Consider the following 23,452-nt stretch of genomic DNA (forward strand, 5'->3'; position numbering starts at 1 on the left):
AGATTTATACCTGTAGGGTACTGTAGGACAGTAGATTTATACCTGTAGGATACTGTAGGACAGTAGATTTATACCTGTAGAACAGTAGATTTACACCTGTAGAACAGTAGATTTACACCTGTAGGATACTGTAGGACAGTAGATTTATACCTGTAGAACAGTAGATTTATACCTGTAGGGTACTGTAGGACAGTAGATTTATACCTGTAGGATACTGTAGGACAGTAGATTTATACCTGTAGAACAGTAGATTTACACCTGTAGAACAGTAGATTTATACCTGTAGGATACTGTAGGACAGTAGATTTACACCTGTAGAACAGTAGATTTACACCTGTAGGACAGTAGATTTACACCTGTAGAACAGTAGATTTACACCTGTAGGATACTGTAGGACAGTAGATTTATACCTGTAGAACAGTAGATTTATACCTGTAGGATACTGTAGGACAGTAGATTTATACCTGTAGGATACTGTAGAACAGTAGATTTATACCTGTAGGATACTGTAGGACAGTAGATTTATACCTGTAGGATACTGTAGAACAGTAGATTTACACCTGTAGGATACTGTAGGACAGTAGATTTATACCTGTAGGGTACTGTAGAACAGTAGATTTATACCTGTAGAACAGTAGATTTATACCTGTAGGATACTGTAGGACAGTAGATTTATACCTGTAGGATACTGTAGAACAGTAGATTTATACCTGTAGGATACTGTAGGACAGTAGATTTATACCTGTAGGATACTGTAGAACAGTAGATTTACACCTGTAGGATACTGTAGGACAGTAGATTTATACCTGTAGAACAGTAGATTTATACCTGTAGGATACTGTAGGACAGTAGATTTATACCTGTAGAACAGTAGATTTATACCTGTAGAACAGTAGATTTATACCTGTAGGATACTGTAGGACAGTAGATTTATACCTGTAGAACAGTAGATTTATACCTGTAGGATACTGTAGGACAGTAGATTTATACCTGTAGGACAGTAGATTTATACCTGTAGGATACTGTAGGACAGTAGATTTATACCTGTAGGATACTGTAGAACAGTAGATTTATATAGGATACTGTAGGACAGTAGATTTATACCTGTAGAACAGTAGATTTATACCTGTAGGATACTGTAGAACAGTAGATTTATACCTGTAGGATACTTTAGAACAGTAGATTTATACCTGTAGGATACTGTAGAGCAGTAGATTTATACCTGTAGAACAGTAGATTTATACCTGTAGGATACTGTAGAACAGTAGATTTATACCTGTAGGATACTGTAGAACAGTAGATTTATACCTGTATGGTACTGTAGAACAGTAGATTTATACCTGTAGGATACTGTAGAACAGTAGATTTATACCTGTATGGTACTGTAGGACAGTAGATTTATACCTGTAGGATACTGTAGAACAGTAGATTTATACCTGTATGGTACTGTAGAACAGTAGATTTATACCTGTAGGATACTGTAGAACAGTAGATTTATACCTGTAGGATACTTTAGAACAGTAGATTTATACCTGTATGGTACTGTCGGCAGTAGATTTATACCTGTAGAACAGTAGATTTATACCTGTAGAACAGTAGATTTATACCTGTAGGATACTGTAGGACAGTAGATGTATACCTGTAGGATACTGTAGAACAGTAGATTTATACCTGTAGGGTACTGTAGAACAGTAGATTTATACCTAGGGTACTGTAGAACAGTAGATTTATACCTGTAGGATACTGTAGAACAGTAGATTTATACCTGTAGGGTACTGTAGAACAGTAGATTTATACCTGTAGAACAGTAGATTTATACCTGTAGGATAAGGGCAGTAGATTTATACCTGTAGGACAGTAGATTTATACCTGTAGGATACTGTAGAACAGTAGATTTATACCTGTAGGGTACTGTAGAACAGTAGATTTATACCTGTAGGATACTGTAGGACAGTAGATTTATACCTGTAGAACAGTAGATTTATACCTGTAGGATACTGTAGAACAGTAGATTTATACCTGTAGGATACTGTAGAACAGTAGATTTATACCTGTAGGATACTGTAGAACAGTAGATTTATACCTGTAGGATACTGTAGAACAGTAGATTTATACCTGTAGGATACTGTAGAACAGTAGATTTATACCTGTAGGGTACTGTAGAACAGTAGATTTATACCTGTAGGGTACTGTAGAACAGTAGATTTATACCTGTAGGATACTGTAGGACAGTAGATTTATACCTGTAGAACAGTAGATTTATACCTGTAGAACAGTAGATTTATACCTGTAGGATACTGTAGGGCAGTAGATTTATACCTGTGGAACAGTAGATTTATACCTGTAGGGTACTGTAGGACAGTAGATTTATACCTGTAGAACAGTAGATTTATACCTGTAGGATACTGTAGAACAGTAGATTTATACCTGTAGGACAGTAGATTTATACCTGTAGGATACTGTAGAACAGTAGATTTATACCTGTAGAACAGTAGATTTATACCTGTAGGATACTGTAGGGCAGTAGATTTATACCTGTAGGACAGTAGATTTATACCTGTAGGATACTGTAGAACAGTAGATTTATACCTGTAGGGTACTGTAGAACAGTAGATTTATACCTGTAGGATACTGTAGGACAGTAGATTTATACCTGTAGGATACTGTAGAACAGTAGATTTATACCTGTAGGATACTGTAGAACAGTAGATTTATACCTGTAGGATACTGTAGAACAGTAGATTTATACCTGTAGGGTACTGTAGAACAGTAGATTTATACCTGTAGGGTACTGTAGAACAGTAGATTTATACCTGTAGGATACTGTAGGACAGTAGATTTATACCTGTAGAACAGTAGATTTATACCTGTAGGATACTGTAGAACAGTAGATTTATACCTGTAGGATACTGTAGAACAGTAGATTTATACCTGTAGGATACTGTAGAACAGTAGATTTATACCTGTAGGATACTGTAGAACAGTAGATTTATACCTGTAGGATACTGTAGAACAGTAGATTTATACCTGTAGGGTACTGTAGAACAGTAGATTTATACCTGTAGGGTACTGTAGAACAGTAGATTTATACCTGTAGGATACTGTAGGACAGTAGATTTATACCTGTAGAACAGTAGATTTATACCTGTAGAACAGTAGATTTATACCTGTAGGATACTGTAGGGCAGTAGATTTATACCTGTGGAACAGTAGATTTATACCTGTAGGGTACTGTAGGACAGTAGATTTATACCTGTAGAACAGTAGATTTATACCTGTAGGATACTGTAGGGCAGTAGATTTATACCTGTAGGACAGTAGATTTATACCTGTAGGATACTGTAGAACAGTAGATTTATACCTGTAGAACAGTAGATTTATACCTGTAGGATACTGTAGGGCAGTAGATTTATACCTGTAGGACAGTAGATTTATACCTGTAGGATACTGTAGAACAGTAGATTTATACCTGTAGGGTACTGTAGAACAGTAGATTTATACCTGTAGGATACTGTAGACAGTAGATTTATACCTGTAGGATACTGTAGAACAGTAGATTTATACCTGTAGGGATACTGTAGAACAGTACATTTATACCTGTAGGGTACTGTAGAACAGTAGATTTATACCTGTAGAACAGTACATTTATACCTGTAGGGTACTGTAGAACAGTAGATTTATACCTGTAGGATACTGTAGAACAGTAGATTTATACCTGTAGGGTACTGTAGAACAGTAGATTTATACCTGTAGGGTACTGTAGAACAGTAGATTTATACCTGTAGGATACTGTAGGACAGTAGATTTATACCTGTAGAACAGTAGATTTATACCTGTAGGATACTGTAGAACAGTAGATTTATACCTGTAGGATACTGTAGAACAGTAGATTTATACCTGTAGGATACTGTAGAACAGTAGATTTATACCTGTAGGATACTGTAGAACAGTAGATTTATACCTGTAGGATACTGTAGAACAGTAGATTTATACCTGTAGGGTACTGTAGAACAGTAGATTTATACCTGTAGGGTACTGTAGAACAGTAGATTTATACCTGTAGGATACTGTAGGACAGTAGATTTATACCTGTAGAACAGTAGATTTATACCTGTAGAACAGTAGATTTATACCTGTAGGATACTGTAGGGCAGTAGATTTATACCTGTGGAACAGTAGATTTATACCTGTAGGGTACTGTAGGACAGTAGATTTATACCTGTAGAACAGTAGATTTATACCTGTAGGATACTGCAGGGCAGTAGATTTATACCTGTGGAACAGTAGATTTATACCTGTAGGGTACTGTAGGACAGTAGATTTATACCTGTAGGATACTGTAGGACAGTAGATTTATACCTGTAGAACAGTAGATTTACACCTGTAGAACAGTAGATTTACACCTGTAGGATACTGTAGGACAGTAGATTTACCTGTAGAACAGTAGATTTATACCTGTAGGGTACTGTAGGACAGTAGATTTATACCTGTAGGATACTGAAGGACAGTAGATTTATACCTGTAGAACAGTAGATTTACACCTGTAGAACAGTAGATTTATACCTGTAGGATACTGTAGGACTAGATTTACACCTGTAGAACAGTAGATTTACACCTGTAGGACAGTAGATTTACACCTGTAGAACAGTAGATTTACACCTGTAGGATACTGTAGGACAGTAGAGGACAGTAGATTTATACCTGTAGGACAGTAGATTTACACCTGTAGGATAGTAGATTTACACCTGTAGGACAGTAGATTTACACCTGTAGGACAGTAGATTTACACCTGTAGAACAGTAGATTTACACCTGTAGGATAGTAGATTTACACCTGTAGGACATTTACATTTATACCTGTAGAACAGTAGATTTACACCTGTAGAACAGTAGATTTATAGGATACTGTAGGACAGTAGATTTATACCTGTAGAACATTAGATTTATACCTGTAGAACAGTAGATTTATACCTGTAGGATACTGTAGGACAGTAGATTTATACCTGTAGGATACTGTAGAACAGTAGATTTATACCTGTAGGGTACTGTAGAACAGTAGATTTATTTATAGTGTAGGACAGTAGATTTATACCTGTAGGATACTGTAGAACAGTAGATTTATACCTGTAGGGTACTGTAGAACAGTACATTTATACCTGTACTGTAGAACAGTAGATTTATACCTGTAGGGTACTGTAGAACAGTACATTTATACCTGTAGGGTACTGTAGAACAGTAGATTTATACCTGTAGGATACTGTAGAACAGTAGATTTATACCTGTAGGGTACTGTAGAACAGTAGATTTATACCTGTAGGGTACTGTAGAACAGTAGATTTATACCTGTAGGATACTGTAGGACAGTAGATTTATACCTGTAGAACAGTAGATTTATACCTGTAGGATACTGTAGAACAGTAGATTTATACCTGTAGGATACTGTAGAACAGTAGATTTATACCTGTAGGATACTGTAGAACAGTAGATTTATACCTGTAGGATACTGTAGAACAGTAGATTTATACCTGTAGGATACTGTAGAACAGTAGATTTATACCTGTAGGGTACTGTAGAACAGTAGATTTATACCTGTAGGGTACTGTAGAACAGTAGATTTATACCTGTAGGATACTGTAGGACAGTAGATTTATACCTGTAGAACAGTAGATTTATACCTGTAGAACAGTAGATTTATACCTGTAGGATACTGTAGGGCAGTAGATTTATACCTGTGGAACAGTAGATTTATACCTGTAGGGTACTGTAGGACAGTAGATTTATACCTGTAGAACAGTAGATTTATACCTGTAGGATACTGCAGGGCAGTAGATTTATACCTGTGGAACAGTAGATTTATACCTGTAGGGTACTGTAGGACAGTAGATTTATACCTGTAGGATACTGTAGGACAGTAGATTTATACCTGTAGAACAGTAGATTTACACCTGTAGAACAGTAGATTTACACCTGTAGGATACTGTAGGACAGTAGATTTATACCTGTAGAACAGTAGATTTATACCTGTAGGGTACTGTAGGACAGTAGATTTATACCTGTAGGATACTGTAGGACAGTAGATTTATACCTGTAGAACAGTAGATTTACACCTGTAGAACAGTAGATTTATACCTGTAGGATACTGTAGGACAGTAGATTTACACCTGTAGAACAGTAGATTTACACCTGTAGGACAGTAGATTTACACCTGTAGAACAGTAGATTTACACCTGTAGGATACTGTAGGACAGTAGATTTATACCCGTAGGACAGTAGATTTATACCTGTAGGACAGTAGATTTACACCTGTAGGATAGTAGATTTACACCTGTAGGACAGTAGATTTACACCTGTAGGACAGTAGATTTACACCTGTAGAACAGTAGATTTACACCTGTAGGATAGTAGATTTACACCTGTAGGACAGTAGATTTACACCTGTAGAACAGTATATTTACACCTGTAGAACAGTAGATTTACACCTGTAGAACAGTAGATTTACACCTGTAGGATACTGTAGGACAGTAGATTTATACCTGTAGAACATTAGATTTATACCTGTAGAACAGTAGATTTATACCTGTAGGATACTGTAGGACAGTAGATTTATCCCTGTAGGATACTGTAGAACAGTAGATTTATACCTGTAGGGTACTGTAGAACAGTAGATTTATACCTGTAGGATAGTGTAGGACAGTAGATTTATACCTGTAGGATACTGTAGGACAGTAGATTTATACCTGTAGGACAGTAGCTTTATACCTGTAGAACAGTAGATTTACACCTGTAGGACAGTAGATTTATACCTGTAGGACAGTAGATTTATACCTGTAGGACAGTAGATTTATACCTGTAGGACAGTAGCTTTATACCTGTAGAACAGTAGATGTACACCTGTAGGACAGTAGATTTATACCTGTAGGATACTGTAGGACAGTAGATTTATACCTGTAGGATACTGTAGAACAGTAGGTGTATACCTGTAGGGTACTGTAGAACAGTAGATTTATACCTGTAGGGTACTGTAGAACAGTAGATTTATACCTGTAGGATACTGTAGGACAGTAGATTTATACCTGTAGAACAGTAGATTTATACCTGTAGAACAGTAGATTTATACCTGTAGGATACTGTAGGGCAGTAGATTTACACCTGTAGAACAGTAGATTTATACCTGTAGGGTACTGTAGAACAGTACATTTATACCTGTAGGGTACTGTAGAACAGTACATTTATACCTGTAGGGTACTGTAGAACAGTAGATTTATACCTGTAGGGTACTGTAGAACAGTAGATTTATACCTGTAGAACAGTAGATTTATACCTGTAGGGTACTGTAGAACAGTACATTTATACCTGTAGGGTACTGTAGAACAGTACATTTATACCTGTAGGGTACTGTAGAACAGTAGATTTATACCTGTAGGGTACTGTAGAACAGTACATTTATACCTGTAGGGTACTGTAGAACAGTAGATTTATACCTGTAGGATACTGTAGAACAGTACATTTATACCTGTAGGGTACTGTAGAACAGTAGATTTATACCTGTAGGGTACTGTAGAACAGTAGATTGATCTGGTGTAGTTACAGTACAGAATCTAATCCTGGTTATGGTCGTGTTCTCAGTGTTCTCAGTGTTCTCAGTGTTCTCAGTGTTCTCAGTGTTCTCACATCCCAGTGGATGTGTAGCCTGTTTGCCTGACTGTTTCTGCATTCAACAACGATACAGCATCTATGCCGTACAGGACAATGTCAAGTAACCTAGTAAAGATGTAGCCTAGTAAAGAGGGCATCGTATCCTAGTAAAGATGGCATCGTATCCTAGTAAAGAGGGCATCGCATCCTAGTAAAGATGTAGCCTAGTAAAGAGGGCATCGTATCCTAGTAAAGATGGCATCGTATCCTAGTAAAGATGGCATCGTATCCTAGTAAAGAGGGCATCGCATCCTAGTAAAGATGGTATTGTAGCCTAGCAAAGATGGCATCGTAGCCTAGTAAAGATGGTATTGTAGCCTAGTAAAGATGGCATCGTAGCCTAGTAAAGATGGCATTGTAGCCTAGTAAAGATGGCATCGTATCCTAGTAAAGAGGGCATCGTATCCTAGTAAAGAGGGCATCGTATCCTAGTAAAGAGGGCATCGTATCCTAGTAAAGAGGGCATCGTATCCTAGTAAAGAGGGCATCGTATCCTAGTAAAGAGGGCATCGTATCCTAGTAAAGAGGGCATCGTAGCCTAGTAAAGATGGCATCGTAGCCTAGTAAAGATGGTATTGTAGCCTAGTAAAGATGGCATCGTATCCTAGTAAAGATGGTATTGTAGCCTAGTAAAGATGGCATCGTATCCTAGTAAAGAGGGCATCGTATACTAGTAAAGAGGGCATCGTATCCTAGTAAAGAGGGCATCGTATCCTAGTAAAGAGGGCATCGTATCCTAGTAAAGAGGGCATCGTATCCTAGTAAAGAGGGCATCGCATCCTAGTAAAGATGGCATCGTAGCCTAGTAAAGATGGCATCGTAGCCTAGTAAAGAGGGCATCGTATCCTAGTAAAGAGGGCATCGTATCCTAGTAAAGAGGGCATCGTATCCTAGTAAAGAGGGCATCGTAGCCTAGTAAAGATGGCATCGTAGCCTAGTAAAGATGGTATTGTAGCCTAGTAAAGATGGCATCGTAGCCTAGTAAAGATGGCATCGTAGCCTAGTAAAGATGGCATCGTAGCCTAGTAAAGATGGCATCACATCCTAGTAAAGATGGTATTGTAGCCTAGTAAAGATGGCATCGTAGCCTAGTAAAGATGGTATTGTAGCCTAGTAAAGATGGCATCGTAGCCTAGTAAAGATGGCATCGCATCCCAGTAAAGATGGCATCGTAGCCTAGTAAAGATGGTATTGTAGCCTAGTAAAGATGGCATCGTAGCCTAGTAAAGATGGCATCGCATCCTAGTACAGATGGTATTGTAGCCTAGTAAAGATGGCATCGTAGCCTAGTAAAGATGGTATTGTAGCCTAGCAAAGATGGTATTGTAGCCTAGTAAAGATGGCATCGTATCCTAGTAAAGATGGCATCGTATCCTAGTAAAGATGGTATTGTAGCCTAGTAAAGATGGCATCGTAGCCTAGTAAAGAGGGCATCGTATCCTAGTAATGATGGTATTGTAGCCTAGTAAAGATGGCATCGTAGCCAAGTAAAGAGGGCATCGTATCCTAGTAAAGATGGCATCGTAGCCTAGTAAAGATGGCATCGTATCCTAGTAAAGATGGCACCGTATCCTAGTAAAGATGGTATTGGAGCCTAGTAAAGATGATATTGTAGCCTAGTAAAGATGGCATCGTAGCCTAGTAAAGGTGGTATTGTAGCCTAGTATAGATGGCATCGTAGCCTAGTAAAGATGGTATTGTAGCCTAGTAAAGATGGCATCGTAGCATAGTAAAGATGGTATTGTAGCCTAGTAATGATGGTATTGGTCGATCCGTCAATGTCTCTACAAACTACTGTGTGTGTGTGCGTGTGTGTGTGCGTGTGTGTGTGTGTGTGCGTGTGTGTGTGTGTGTGTGTGTGTGTGTGTGTGTGTGTGTGTGTGTGTGTGTGTGTGTGTGTGTGCGTGCGTGTGTGTCTGTGTGTTTGTGACAGTGCATCTGTGCGTGACAAAGAGTGCTTGTGTACATTTGAGTGTGAGGAGCCTTTATATACATCCATACGTCCCTCTCCTTACTCTGATTCCATACATTAACTGTCACTGACCGTTATCTCTCCGTGTTGTTGTTGCCATGGCTGCAGGCGCGCTACAGGAGGGAGTATGCCCAGCAGAGGGCAGCTCCAACCCTCCCCCTGGTGGACAATCTGCTGAAGGACAACACAGACGGCTGTGCCCTGGCCGCACTCCTTCACTTCTACTGCACAACGTCCATCAGACTGGAAGGTACCGTACAGGAGGATTATTCTATCACTTCATACCTGTAGCCTTCTCTAGTTGGTTTACAGTAACGTAACTCAAAATGGAAAGTACAGTAGGCTGTTACACAAGTGTTTGACCAGACGAGCATAGGTGAAGTTGGGCCAGAATCACAGAAATTAGTTATATTAGACAATATGGCATTCAATCACAGCAAACAATATATTTGCTGGACAATATGATAGCTATAAGGTGACAGTATGCATCCAACAGCTGTTGAAGTATTAGAGAGGGACTGTTTGGGAACAGAATTACCTCAGGGCTCAAGAAAATGATTACTTGTAAATGAAAAAGATACCAGTAGCAGTAGCATCAATAGTACCAGTAGCATCAATAGTACCAGTAGCATCAATAGTACCAGTAGCATCAATAGCTACATTGTTTCAACCATTAGACTCACAGACAACGGAAGAGGGAATTTCCCCATGGTATGACCTTTCCCCTGACCCTGCCATTACACAACCACATGTGTTTTTCCCGTTTGAAAATCACAACATTTATTTAAAATAGAAAAATAATTTACAGCCAACTGTTGTGTCCAAGTATTCAGATAACAGCTGTAAAGGAATTCCAAATGGACTCGTTGCATTTATAAATTAAAATCATTGATGTTGTCAAAGTACCATCAACAGCAATATTGTTTTTTTCATTAGACATGCAGACAACAGTGACAGTGACCCCTGACCTTGAAATTCCTGTCAGCTGAAAGGAACCTCCCTTATCACCATGATCTCAGTCTTACAGAGACTAGCTAACACACAGAGAAGAGAGAGAATAGCTAACACAGAGAGAGAGAGAATAGCTAACACACACAGAGAAGAGAGAGAATAGCTAACACACAGAAAGAGACAGAATAGCTAACACACACACACAGAGAGAGAGAATAGCTAACACACACACACAGAGAGAAGAGAGAGAATAGCTAACACACACACACAGAGAGAAGAGAGAGAATAGCTAACACACACAGAGAGAAGAGAGAGAATAGCTAACACACAGAGAGAGAAGAGAGAGAATAGCTAACACACACAGAGAGAAGCGAGAGAATAACTAACACACACACAGAGAGGAGAGAGAATAGCTAACACACACACAAAGAGAGAGAATAGCTAACACACACACACACAGAAAAAGAGAGAGAATAGCTAACACACACAGAGAAGAGAGAGAATAGCTAACACACACACAGAGAGAAGAGAGAGAATAGCTAACACACACAGAGAGAGAAGAGAGAGAATAGCTAACACACACACAGAGAGAAGAGAGAGAATAGCTAACACACACAGAGAGAGAAGAGAGAGAATAGCTAACACACACACAGAGAGAAGAGAGAGAATAGCTAACACACACACAGAGAGAAGAGAGAGAATAGCTAACACACACAGAGAGAGAAGAGAGAGAATAGCTAACACACACACACAGAGAAGAGAGAGAATAGCTAACACACACACAAAGAGAGAGAATAGCTAACACACAGAGAAGAGAGAGAATAGCTAACACACACACACACAGAGAAGAGAGAGAATAGCTAACACACACACACACAGAGAGAAGAGAGAGAATAGCTAACACACACACAGAGAGAAGAGGGAGAATAGCTTCTCCTCCATCCTGCCCAGTAGATATGATCCAGAATGATTCCATTGGAAAGAAGATTAGCCCCTAGTGATGAAGTCAATGTGTACAATTTGGCCAACAACGTCAAAGAGTCCATGAGGTTCAGGTTTATGCAATAATAATGGTGTCATTTGGGGATGAACAATTAAACCTGAGTGAAATACATATCATGAGAGATAGCGTAGGAGAGAGAGAGGGGAGAGGGGAGCAGAGACATGAGAGAGTGGGGAGGGAGAGACAGAGAGAGAGAGAGAGAGAGAGAGAGAGAGAGAGAGAGAGAGAGAGAGAGGGGAGAGGGGAGCAGAGACATGAGAGAGTGGGGAGGGAGAGACAGAGAGAAAGAGAGAGAGAGAGAGAGAGAGAGAGATTGATTGATTGGTGGCATGTTTCAGTTTTGAGCCTGTTTATACAGTAGCCAGTGGGCCAGACTCCACCCACTATTCCAATAATGCCCCAGGGCCAGGCTAAGACGTGATTGGTCAGGAGTTAAAAGCAACATAGTCCGTTGGATGAAGAATGTTGACTTATTTATTGAAAGATAAACATTTCCACTCCCTCTACTTGTGCCCAGTCAAATATAGATACAGATACAGCCCTTGGTTCACTCCAGACCTGACTGCCCTCGACCAGCACAAAAACATCCTGTGGCGGACTGCAATAGCATCGAACAGTCCCCGCGATATGCAACTGTTCAGGGAAGTCAGGAACCAATACACGCAGTCAGTCAGGAAAGCTAAGGCCAGCTACTTCAGGCAGAAGTTTGCATCCTGTAGCTCCAACTCCAAAAAGTTCTGGGACACTGTGAAGTCCATGGAGAACAATAGCACCTCCTCCCAGCTGCCCACTGCACTGAGGCTAGGTAACACAGTCACCACCGATAAATCCATGATTATCGAAAATTTCAATAAGCATTTCTCAATGGCTGGCCATGCCTTCCGCCTGGCTACTCCAACCTCGGCCAACAGCTCCCCCCCCGCAGCTACTCGCCCAAGCCTCTCCAGGTTCTCCTTTACCCAAATCCAGATAGCAGATGTTCTGAAAGAGCTGCAAAACCTGGACCCGTACAAATCAGCTGGGCTTGACAAGCTGGACCCTCTATTTCTGAAACTATCCGCCGCCATTGTCGCAACCCCTATTACCAGCCTGTTCAACCTCTCTTTCATATCGTCTGAGATCCCCAAGGATTGGAAAGCTGCTGCAGTCATCCCCCTCTTCAAAGGGGGAGACACCCTGGACCCAAACTCTTACAGACCTATATCCATCCTGCCCTGCCTATCTAAGGTCTTGAAAGCCAAGTCAACAAACAGGTCACTGACCATCTCGAATCCCACCGTACCTTCTCCGCTGTGCAATCTGGTTTCCGAGCCGGTCACGGGTGCACCTCAGCCACACTCAAGGTATTAAACGATATCATAACCGCCATCGATAAAAGACAGTACTGTGCAGCCGTCTTCATCGACCTTGCCAAGGCCTTCGACTCTGTCAATCACCATATTCTTATCGGCAGACTCAGTAGCCTCGGTTTTTCGGATGACTGCCTTGCCTGGTTCACCAATTACTTTGCAGACAGAGTTCAGTGTGTCAAATCGGAGGGCATGCTGTCCGGTCCTCTGGCAGTCTCTATGGGGGTGCCACAGGGTTCAATTCTCGGGCCGACTCTTTTCTCTGTATATATCAATGATGTTGCTCTTGCTGCGGGCGATTCCCTGATCCACCTCTACGCAGACGACACCATTCTATATACTTTCGGCCCGTCATTGGACACTGTGCTATCTAACCTCCAAACGAGCTTCAATGCCATACAACACCGTGGCCTCCAACTGCTCTTAAACGCTAGTAAAACCAAATGCATGCTTTTCAGCCGATCGCTGCCTGCACCCGCATGCCCGACTAGCATCACCACCCTGGATGGTTCCGACTTTGAATATGTGGACATCTATAAGTACCTATGTGTCTGGCTCGACTGCAAACTCTCCTTCCAGACTCATATCAAACATCTCCAATCGAAAATCAAATCAAGAGTCGGCTTTCTATTCCGCAACAAAGCCTCCTTCACTCACGCCGCCAAGCTTACCCTAGTAAAACTGACTATCCTACCGATCCTCGACTTCGGCGATGTCATCTACAAAATGGCTTCCAACACTCTACTCAGCAAACTGGATGCAGTCTATCACAGTGCCATCCGTTTTGTCACTAAATCACCTTATACCACCCACCACTGCGACTTGTATGCTCTAGTCGGCTGGCCCTCGCTACATATTCGTCGCCAGACCCACTGGCTCCAGGTCATCTACAAGTCCATGCTAGGTAAAGCTCCGCCTTATTTCAGTTCACTGGTCACGATGGCAACACCCATCCGTAGCACGCGCTCCAGCAGGTGTATCTCACTGATCATCCCTAAAGCCAACACCTCATTTGACCGCCTTTCATTCCAGTACTCTGCTGCCTGTGACTGGAACGAATTGCAAAAATCGCTGAAGTTGGAGACTTTTATCTCCCTCACCAACTTCAAACATCAGCTATCTGAGCAGCGATCGGCGCTGCTGCTGTACATAGTCTATTGGTAAATAGCCCACCCATTTTCACCTACCTCATTCCCATACTGTTTTTATACTGTTTTTATTTATTTACTTTTCTGCTCTTTTGCACACCAATATCTCTACCTGTACATGACCATCTGATCATTTATCACTCCAGTGCTAATCTGCAAAATTGTAATTATTTGCCTACCTCATGCCTTTTGCACACATTGTATATAGACTCCCCCTTTTTTCTACTGTGTTATTGACTTGTTAATTGTTTACTCCATGTGTAACTCTGTGTTGTCTGTTCACACTGCTATGCTTTATCTTGGCCAGGTCGCAGTTGCAAATGAGAACTTGTTCTCAACTAGCCTACCTGGTTAAATAAAGGTGAAATAAAAAAATAAAAAAAATAAAAAAATAGATGGCTCTGTGTGCTACTATCAGATGTTCACTGCCCCCGACCCTGCCTTCTAACCCTGCCTCCTCCCACTGTTATTCTGGCCAAATACTACAAATAATACTAAATACTTTATAAAAGATACATTTCTAATAAAGTACAAATGCAAATACATTTCAATGTTTTTAAGACAGACCATGGCCACTCTCAATAATATATATTGTATAAACTGTATACGTACACTACCGTTAAAAAGTTTGGGGTCACTTTTAAAATGATTAACTTGGATTAGCTAACACAACGTAGCATTGGAACACAGGAGTGATGGTTGCTGATAATGGGCCTCTGTACACCTATGTAGATATTCCATTTAAAAAATCAGCCGTTTCCAGCTACAATAGTCATTTACAACATTAACAATGTCTACACTGTATTTCTGATCAATTTGATGTTATTTTGATGGACATTTTTTTTGTGCTTTTCTTTCAAAAACAAGGACATTTCTAAGTGACCCCAAACAAGCAAGCCATTGATGCATTTCTGAAGCTTTTCGGATATATTTGAAAACAAACCCTTAAACTCTAACTCCACCCCTGTGTTCTCTCCTCTCCCCACCCTCCAGATATCTGTCTGAAGGAGACCATGTCACTGGCTGACAGTCTGTACAATCTGCAGCTGGTGCAGGAGTTCTGCAGGGACAACCTCAACCACTGCTGCCACTTCTCCCTGGAGGACATGCTCTATGCCCACTCTTCCATCAAGGTAGGCTCTATGCCCACTCTTCCATCAAGGTAGGCTCTATGCCCACTCTTCCATCAAGGTAGGCTCTATGCCCACTCTTCCATCAAGGTAGGCTCTATGCCCACTCTTCCATCAAGGTAGGCTCTATGCCCACTCTTCCATCAAGGTAGGCTCTATGCCCACTCTTTCATCAAGGTAGGCTCTATGCCCACTCTTCCATCAAGGTAGGCTCTATGCCCACTCTTCCATCAAGGTAGGCTCTATGCCCACTCTTCCATCAAGGTAGGCTCTATGCCCACTCTTCCATCAAGGTAGGCTCTATGCCCACTCTTCCATCAAGGTAGGCTCTATGCCCACTCTTCCATCAAGGTAGGCTCTATGCCCACTCTTTCATCAAGGTAGGCTCTATGCCCACTCCTCCATCAAGGTAGGCTCTATGCCCACTCTTCCATCAAGGTAGGCTCTATGCCCACTCTTCCATCAAGGTAGAACCAGGGGGACAGGACAGAGAGGGAGGCTGTGGACGGGAGGAGGTCTGGGGGGACAGGAAGGGGGCTGGGGAGACAGGAGGGGGGCTGGGGAGACAGGAGGGGGGCAGGGGTAACAACGAGGGACCAGGGGGGTCATGGCTTGGGTTAGGTAGGGAGGGATATGTAAGTAATGATAGTAATGATACATAGAGTTAGTAATGATACATAGAGTTAGTAATGATACATAGAGTTAGAGTTAATAATGATACAGAGTTAGTAATGATACATAGAGTTAGTAATGATACAGAGTTAGATTTAGTAATGGTGCATAGAGTTAGTAATGATACATAGAGTTAGTAATGATACATAGAGTTAGTAATGGTGCATAGAGTTAGTAATGATACATAGAGTTAGTAATGATACATAGAGTTAGTAATGATACATAGAGTTAGTAATGATACAGAGTTAGAGTTAGTAATGATACATAGTTAGTAATGATACATAGAGTTAGCAATGATACATAGAGTTAGTAATGATGCATAGAGTTAGTACATAGAGTTAGTAATGATACATAGAGTTAGAGTTAGTAATGATGCATAGAGTTAGTAATGATGCATAGAGTTAGTAATGATGCATAGAGTTAGTAATGATGCATAGAGTTAGTAATGATGCATAGAGTTAGTAATGATACATAGAGTTAGTAATGATGCATAGAGTTAATAATGATGCATAGAGTTAGAGTTAGTAATGATGCATAGAGTTAGTAATGATGCATAGAGTTAGTAATGATACAGAGAGTTAGAGTTAGTAATGATGCATAGAGTTAGTAATGATGCATAGAGTTAGTAATGATGCATAGAGTTAGAGTTAGTAATGATGCATAGAGTTAGTAGTGATACATAGTTAGTAATGATGCATAGAGTTAATAATGATGCATAGAGTTAGAGTTAGTAATGATGCATAGAGTTAGTAATGATACATAGAGTTAGAGTTAGTAATGATGCATAGAGTTAGTAATGATGCATAGAGTTAGTAATGATGCATAGAGTTAGTAATGATACATAGAGTTAGTAATGATGCATAGAGTTAATAATGATGCATATAGTTAGTAATGATACATAGAGTTAGAGTTAGTAATGATGCATAGAGTTAGTAGTGATACATAGTTAGTAATGATGCATAGAGTTAGTAAGGATACATAGAGTTAGAGTTAGTAATGATGCATAGAGTTAGTAGTGATACATAGAGTTAGTAATGATGCATAGAGTTAGTAATGATGCATAGAGTTAATAATGATGCATAGAGTTAGTAATGATACATAGAGTTAGTAATGATGCATAGAGTTAATAATGATGCATAGAGTTAGTAATGATACATAGAGTTAGAGTTAGTAATGATGCATAGAGTTAGTAATGATACATAGAGTTAGTAATGATACATAGAGTTAGAGTTAGTAATGATGCCTAGAGTTAGTAGTGATACATAGTTAGTAATGATGCATAGAGTTAATAATGATGCATAGAGTTAGAGTTAGTAATGATGCATAGAGTTAATAATGATGCATAGAGTTAGAGTTAGTAATGATGCATAGAGTTAGTAATGATACATAGAGTTAGAGTTAGTAATGATGCATAGAGTTAGTAATGATGCATAGAGTTAGTAATGATACATAGAGTTAGAGTTAGTAATGATGCATAGCGTTAATAATGATACATAGAGTTAGTAATGATACATAGAGTTAGTACATAGAGTTAGTAATGATGCATACCGTTAATAATGATACATAGAGTTAGTAATGATACATAGAGTTAGTAATGATGCATAGAGATAGTAATGATGCATAGAGTTAGTAATGATACATAGAGTTAGTAATGATACATAGAGTTAGTAATGATACATAGAGTTAGTAATGATGCATAGAGTTAGTAATGATGCATAGAGTTAGTAATGATGCATAGAGTTAGTAATGATGCATAGAGTTAGTAATGATACATAGAGTTAGTAATGATACATAGAGTTAGTAATGATGCATAGAGTTAGTACATAGAGTTAGTAATGATACATAGAGTTAGAGTTAGTAATGATGCATAGAGTTAGTAGTGATACATAGTTAGTAATGATGCATAGAGTTAGTAATGATGCATAGACTTAGTAATGATACATAGAGTTAGTAATGATACATAGAGTTAGTAATGATACATAGAGTTAGTACATAGAGTTAGTAATGATGCATAGAGTTAATAATGATGCATAGAGTTAGAGTTAGTAATGATGCATAGAGTTAGTAATGATGCATAGAGTTAGTAATGATACATAGAGTTAGAGTTAGTAATGATGCATAGAGTTAGTAATGATGCATAGAGTTAGTAATGATACATAGAGTTAGAGTTAGTAATGATGCATAGCGTTAATAATGATACATAGAGTTAGTAATGATACATAGAGTTAGTAATGATGCATAGAGATAGTAATGATGCATAGAGTTAGTAATGATACATAGAGTTAGTAATGATACATAGAGATAGTAATGATGCATAGAGTTAGTAATGATACATAGAGTTAGTAATGATACATAGAGTTAGTAATGATGCATAGAGTTAGTAATGATGCATAGAGTTAGTAATGATACATAGAGTTAGTAATGATACATAGAGTTAGTAATGATACATAGAGTTAATAATGATGCATAGAGTTAGTACATAGAGTTAGTAATGATACATAGAGTTAGAGTTAGTAATGATGCATAGAGTTAGTAGTGATACATAGTTAGTAATGATGCATAGAGTTAATAATGATGCATAGAGTTAGAGTTAGTAATGATGCATAGAGTTAGTAATGATACATAGAGTTAGAGTTAGTAATGATGCATAGAGTTAGTAATGATGCATAGAGTTAGTAATGATACATAGAGTTAGAGTTAGTAATGATGCATAGCATTAATAATGATACATAGAGTTAGTAATGATACATAGAGTTAGTACATAGAGTTAGTAATGATGCATACCGTTAATAATGATACATAGAGTTAGTAATGATACATAGAGTTAGTAATGATGCATAGAGATAGTAATGATGCATAGAGTTAGTAATGATACATAGAGTTAGTAATGATACATAGAGTTAGTAATGATACATAGAGTTAGTAATGATGCATAGAGTTAGTAATGATGCATAGAGTTAGTAATGATGCATAGAGTTAGTAATGATACATAGAGTTAGTAATGATACATAGAGTTAGTAATGATACATAGAGTTAATAATGATGCATAGAGTTAATAATGATGCATAGAGTTAGTACATAGAGTTAGTAATGATACATAGAGTTAGAGTTAGTAATGATGCATAGAGTTAGTAATGATGCATAGAGTTAGTAGTGATACATAGTTAGTAATGATGCATAGAGTTAGTAATGATGCATAGAGTTAGTAATGATACATAGAGTTAGTAATGATACATAGAGTTAGTAATGATACATAGAGTTAGTACATAGAGTTAGTAATGATGCATAGAGTTAATAATGATGCATAGAGTTAGAGTTAGTAATGATGCATAGAGTTAGTAATGATACATAGAGTTAGAGTTAGTAATGATGCATAGAGTTAGTAATGATGCACAGAGTTAGTAATGATACATAGAGTTAGAGTTAGTAATGATGCATAGCGTTAATAATGATACATAGAGTTAGTAATGATACATAGAGTTAGTAATGATGCATAGAGATAGTAATGATGCATAGAGTTAGTAATGATACATAGAGTTAGTAATGATACATAGAGATAGTAATGATACATAGAGATAGTAATGATGCATAGAGTTAGTAATGATACATAGAGTTAGTAATGATACATAGAGTTAGTAATGATGCATAGAGTTAGTAATGATGCATAGAGTTAGTAATGATACATAGAGTTAGTAATGATACATAGAGTTAATAATGATGCATAGAGTTAGTACATAGAGTTAGTAATGATACATAGAGTTAGAGTTAGTAATGATGCATAGAGTTAGTAATGATACATAGAGTTAGAGTTAGTAATGATGCATAGAGTTAGTAATGATGCATAGAGTTAGTAATGATGCATAGAGTTAGTAATGATACATAGAGTTAGTAATGATGCATAGAGTTAATAATGATGCATATAGTTAGTAATGATACATAGAGTTAGAGTTAGTAATGATGCATAGAGTTAGTAGTGATACATAGTTAGTAATGATGCATAGAGTTAGTAAGGATACATAGAGTTAGAGTTAGTAATGATGCATAGAGTTAGTAGTGATACATAGAGTTAGTAATGATGCATAGAGTTAGTAATGATGCATAGAGTTAATAATGATGCATAGAGTTAGTAATGATACATAGAGTTAGTAATGATGCATAGAGTTAATAATGATGCATAGAGTTAGTAATGATACATAGAGTTAGAGTTAGTAATGATGCATAGAGTTAGTAATGATACATAGAGTTAGTAATGATACATAGAGTTAGAGTTAGTAATGATGCCTAGAGTTAGTAGTGATACATAGTTAGTAATGATGCATAGAGTTAATAATGATGCATAGAGTTAGAGTTAGTAATGATGCATAGAGTTAATAATGATGCATAGAGTTAGAGTTAGTAATGATGCATAGAGTTAGTAATGATACATAGAGTTAGAGTTAGTAATGATGCATAGAGTTAGTAATGATGCATAGAGTTAGTAATGATACATAGAGTTAGAGTTAGTAATGATGCATAGCGTTAATAATGATACATAGAGTTAGTAATGATACATAGAGTTAGTACATAGAGTTAGTAATGATGCATACCGTTAATAATGATACATAGAGTTAGTAATGATACATAGAGTTAGTAATGATGCATAGAGATAGTAATGATGCATAGAGTTAGTAATGATACATAGAGTTAGTAATGATACATAGAGTTAGTAATGATACATAGAGTTAGTAATGATGCATAGAGTTAGTAATGATGCATAGAGTTAGTAATGATGCATAGAGTTAGTAATGATGCATAGAGTTAGTAATGATACATAGAGTTAGTAATGATACATAGAGTTAGTAATGATGCATAGAGTTAGTACATAGAGTTAGTAATGATACATAGAGTTAGAGTTAGTAATGATGCATAGAGTTAGTAGTGATACATAGTTAGTAATGATGCATAGAGTTAGTAATGATGCATAGACTTAGTAATGATACATAGAGTTAGTAATGATACATAGAGTTAGTAATGATACATAGAGTTAGTACATAGAGTTAGTAATGATGCATAGAGTTAATAATGATGCATAGAGTTAGAGTTAGTAATGATGCATAGAGTTAGTAATGATGCATAGAGTTAGTAATGATACATAGAGTTAGAGTTAGTAATGATGCATAGAGTTAGTAATGATGCATAGAGTTAGTAATGATACATAGAGTTAGAGTTAGTAATGATGCATAGCGTTAATAATGATACATAGAGTTAGTAATGATACATAGAGTTAGTAATGATGCATAGAGATAGTAATGATGCATAGAGTTAGTAATGATACATAGAGTTAGTAATGATACATAGAGATAGTAATGATGCATAGAGTTAGTAATGATACATAGAGTTAGTAATGATACATAGAGTTAGTAATGATGCATAGAGTTAGTAATGATGCATAGAGTTAGTAATGATACATAGAGTTAGTAATGATACATAGAGTTAGTAATGATACATAGAGTTAATAATGATGCATAGAGTTAGTACATAGAGTTAGTAATGATACATAGAGTTAGAGTTAGTAATGATGCATAGAGTTAGTAGTGATACATAGTTAGTAATGATACATAGAGTTAGAGTTAGTAATGATGCCTAGAGTTAGTAATGATACATAGAGTTAGAGTTAGTAATGATGCATAGAGTTAGTAATGATGCATAGAGTTAGTAATGATGCATAGAGTTAGTAATGATACATAGAGTTAGTAATGATGCATAGAGTTAATAATGATGCATATAGTTAGTAATGATACATAGAGTTAGAGTTAGTAATGATGCATAGAGTTAGTAGTGATACATAGTTAGTAATGATGCATAGAGTTAGTAAGGATACATAGAGTTAGAGTTAGTAATGATGCATAGAGTTAGTAGTGATACATAGAGTTAGTAATGATGCATAGAGTTAGTAATGATGCATAGAGTTAATAATGATGCATAGAGTTAGTAATGATACATAGAGTTAGTAATGATGCATAGAGTTAATAATGATGCATAGAGTTAGTAATGATACATAGAGTTAGAGTTAGTAATGATGCATAGAGTTAGTAATGATACATAGAGTTAGTAATGATACATAGAGTTAGAGTTAGTAATGATGCCTAGAGTTAGTAGTGATACATAGTTAGTAATGATGCATAGAGTTAATAATGATGCATAGAGTTAGAGTTAGTAATGATGCATAGAGTTAATAATGATGCATAGAGTTAGAGTTAGTAATGATGCATAGAGTTAGTAATGATACATAGAGTTAGAGTTAGTAATGATGCATAGAGTTAGTAATGATGCATAGAGTTAGTAATGATACATAGAGTTAGAGTTAGTAATGATGCATAGCGTTAATAATGATACATAGAGTTAGTAATGATACATAGAGTTAGTACATAGAGTTAGTAATGATGCATACCGTTAATAATGATACATAGAGTTAGTAATGATACATAGAGTTAGTAATGATGCATAGAGATAGTAATGATGCATAGAGTTAGTAATGATACATAGAGTTAGTAATGATACATAGAGTTAGTAATGATACATAGAGTTAGTAATGATGCATAGAGTTAGTAATGATGCATAGAGTTAGTAATGATGCATAGAGTTAGTAATGATGCATAGAGTTAGTAATGATACATAGAGTTAGTAATGATACATAGAGTTAGTAATGATGCATAGAGTTAGTACATAGAGTTAGTAATGATACATAGAGTTAGAGTTAGTAATGATGCATAGAGTTAGTAGTGATACATAGTTAGTAATGATGCATAGAGTTAGTAATGATGCATAGACTTAGTAATGATACATAGAGTTAGTAATGATACATAGAGTTAGTAATGATACATAGAGTTAGTACATAGAGTTAGTAATGATGCATAGAGTTAATAATGATGCATAGAGTTAGAGTTAGTAATGATGCATAGAGTTAGTAATGATGCATAGAGTTAGTAATGATACATAGAGTTAGAGTTAGTAATGATGCATAGAGTTAGTAATGATGCATAGAGTTAGTAATGATACATAGAGTTAGAGTTAGTAATGATGCATAGCGTTAATAATGATACATAGAGTTAGTAATGATACATAGAGTTAGTAATGATGCATAGAGATAGTAATGATGCATAGAGTTAGTAATGATACATAGAGTTAGTAATGATACATAGAGATAGTAATGATGCATAGAGTTAGTAATGATACATAGAGTTAGTAATGATACATAGAGTTAGTAATGATGCATAGAGTTAGTAATGATGCATAGAGTTAGTAATGATACATAGAGTTAGTAATGATACATAGAGTTAGTAATGATACATAGAGTTAATAATGATGCATAGAGTTAGTACATAGAGTTAGTAATGATACATAGAGTTAGAGTTAGTAATGATGCATAGAGTTAGTAGTGATACATAGTTAGTAATGATGCATAGAGTTAATAATGATGCATAGAGTTAGAGTTAGTAATGATGCATAGAGTTAGTAATGATACATAGAGTTAGAGTTAGTAATGATGCATAG

At 37.2% G+C, this 23,452-nt stretch overlaps 1 protein-coding gene across 4 annotated transcripts in view; it reads left to right on the forward strand.

The window, feature by feature from the left end:
- Positions 1 to 23,452, forward strand: part of LOC118376442 (calmodulin-regulated spectrin-associated protein 2-like) — a 135,044-nt gene that overhangs the window by 81,188 nt on the left and 30,404 nt on the right. For all 4 annotated transcript variants that reach the window (XM_052476334.1, XM_052476332.1, XM_052476333.1 and 1 more), the window contains 2 exons: positions 9,775 to 9,916; positions 15,111 to 15,250. In XM_052476334.1, the coding sequence (XP_052332294.1) occupies positions 9,775 to 9,916; positions 15,111 to 15,250 (282 nt within the window). The remainder of the gene's footprint in view (positions 1 to 9,774; positions 9,917 to 15,110; positions 15,251 to 23,452) is intronic.

The sequence above is a fragment of the Oncorhynchus keta genome, chromosome 23 (genome assembly GCF_023373465.1).
Source record: "Oncorhynchus keta strain PuntledgeMale-10-30-2019 chromosome 23, Oket_V2, whole genome shotgun sequence".
In the NCBI taxonomy this organism is placed as follows: Eukaryota; Metazoa; Chordata; class Actinopteri; order Salmoniformes; family Salmonidae; genus Oncorhynchus; species Oncorhynchus keta.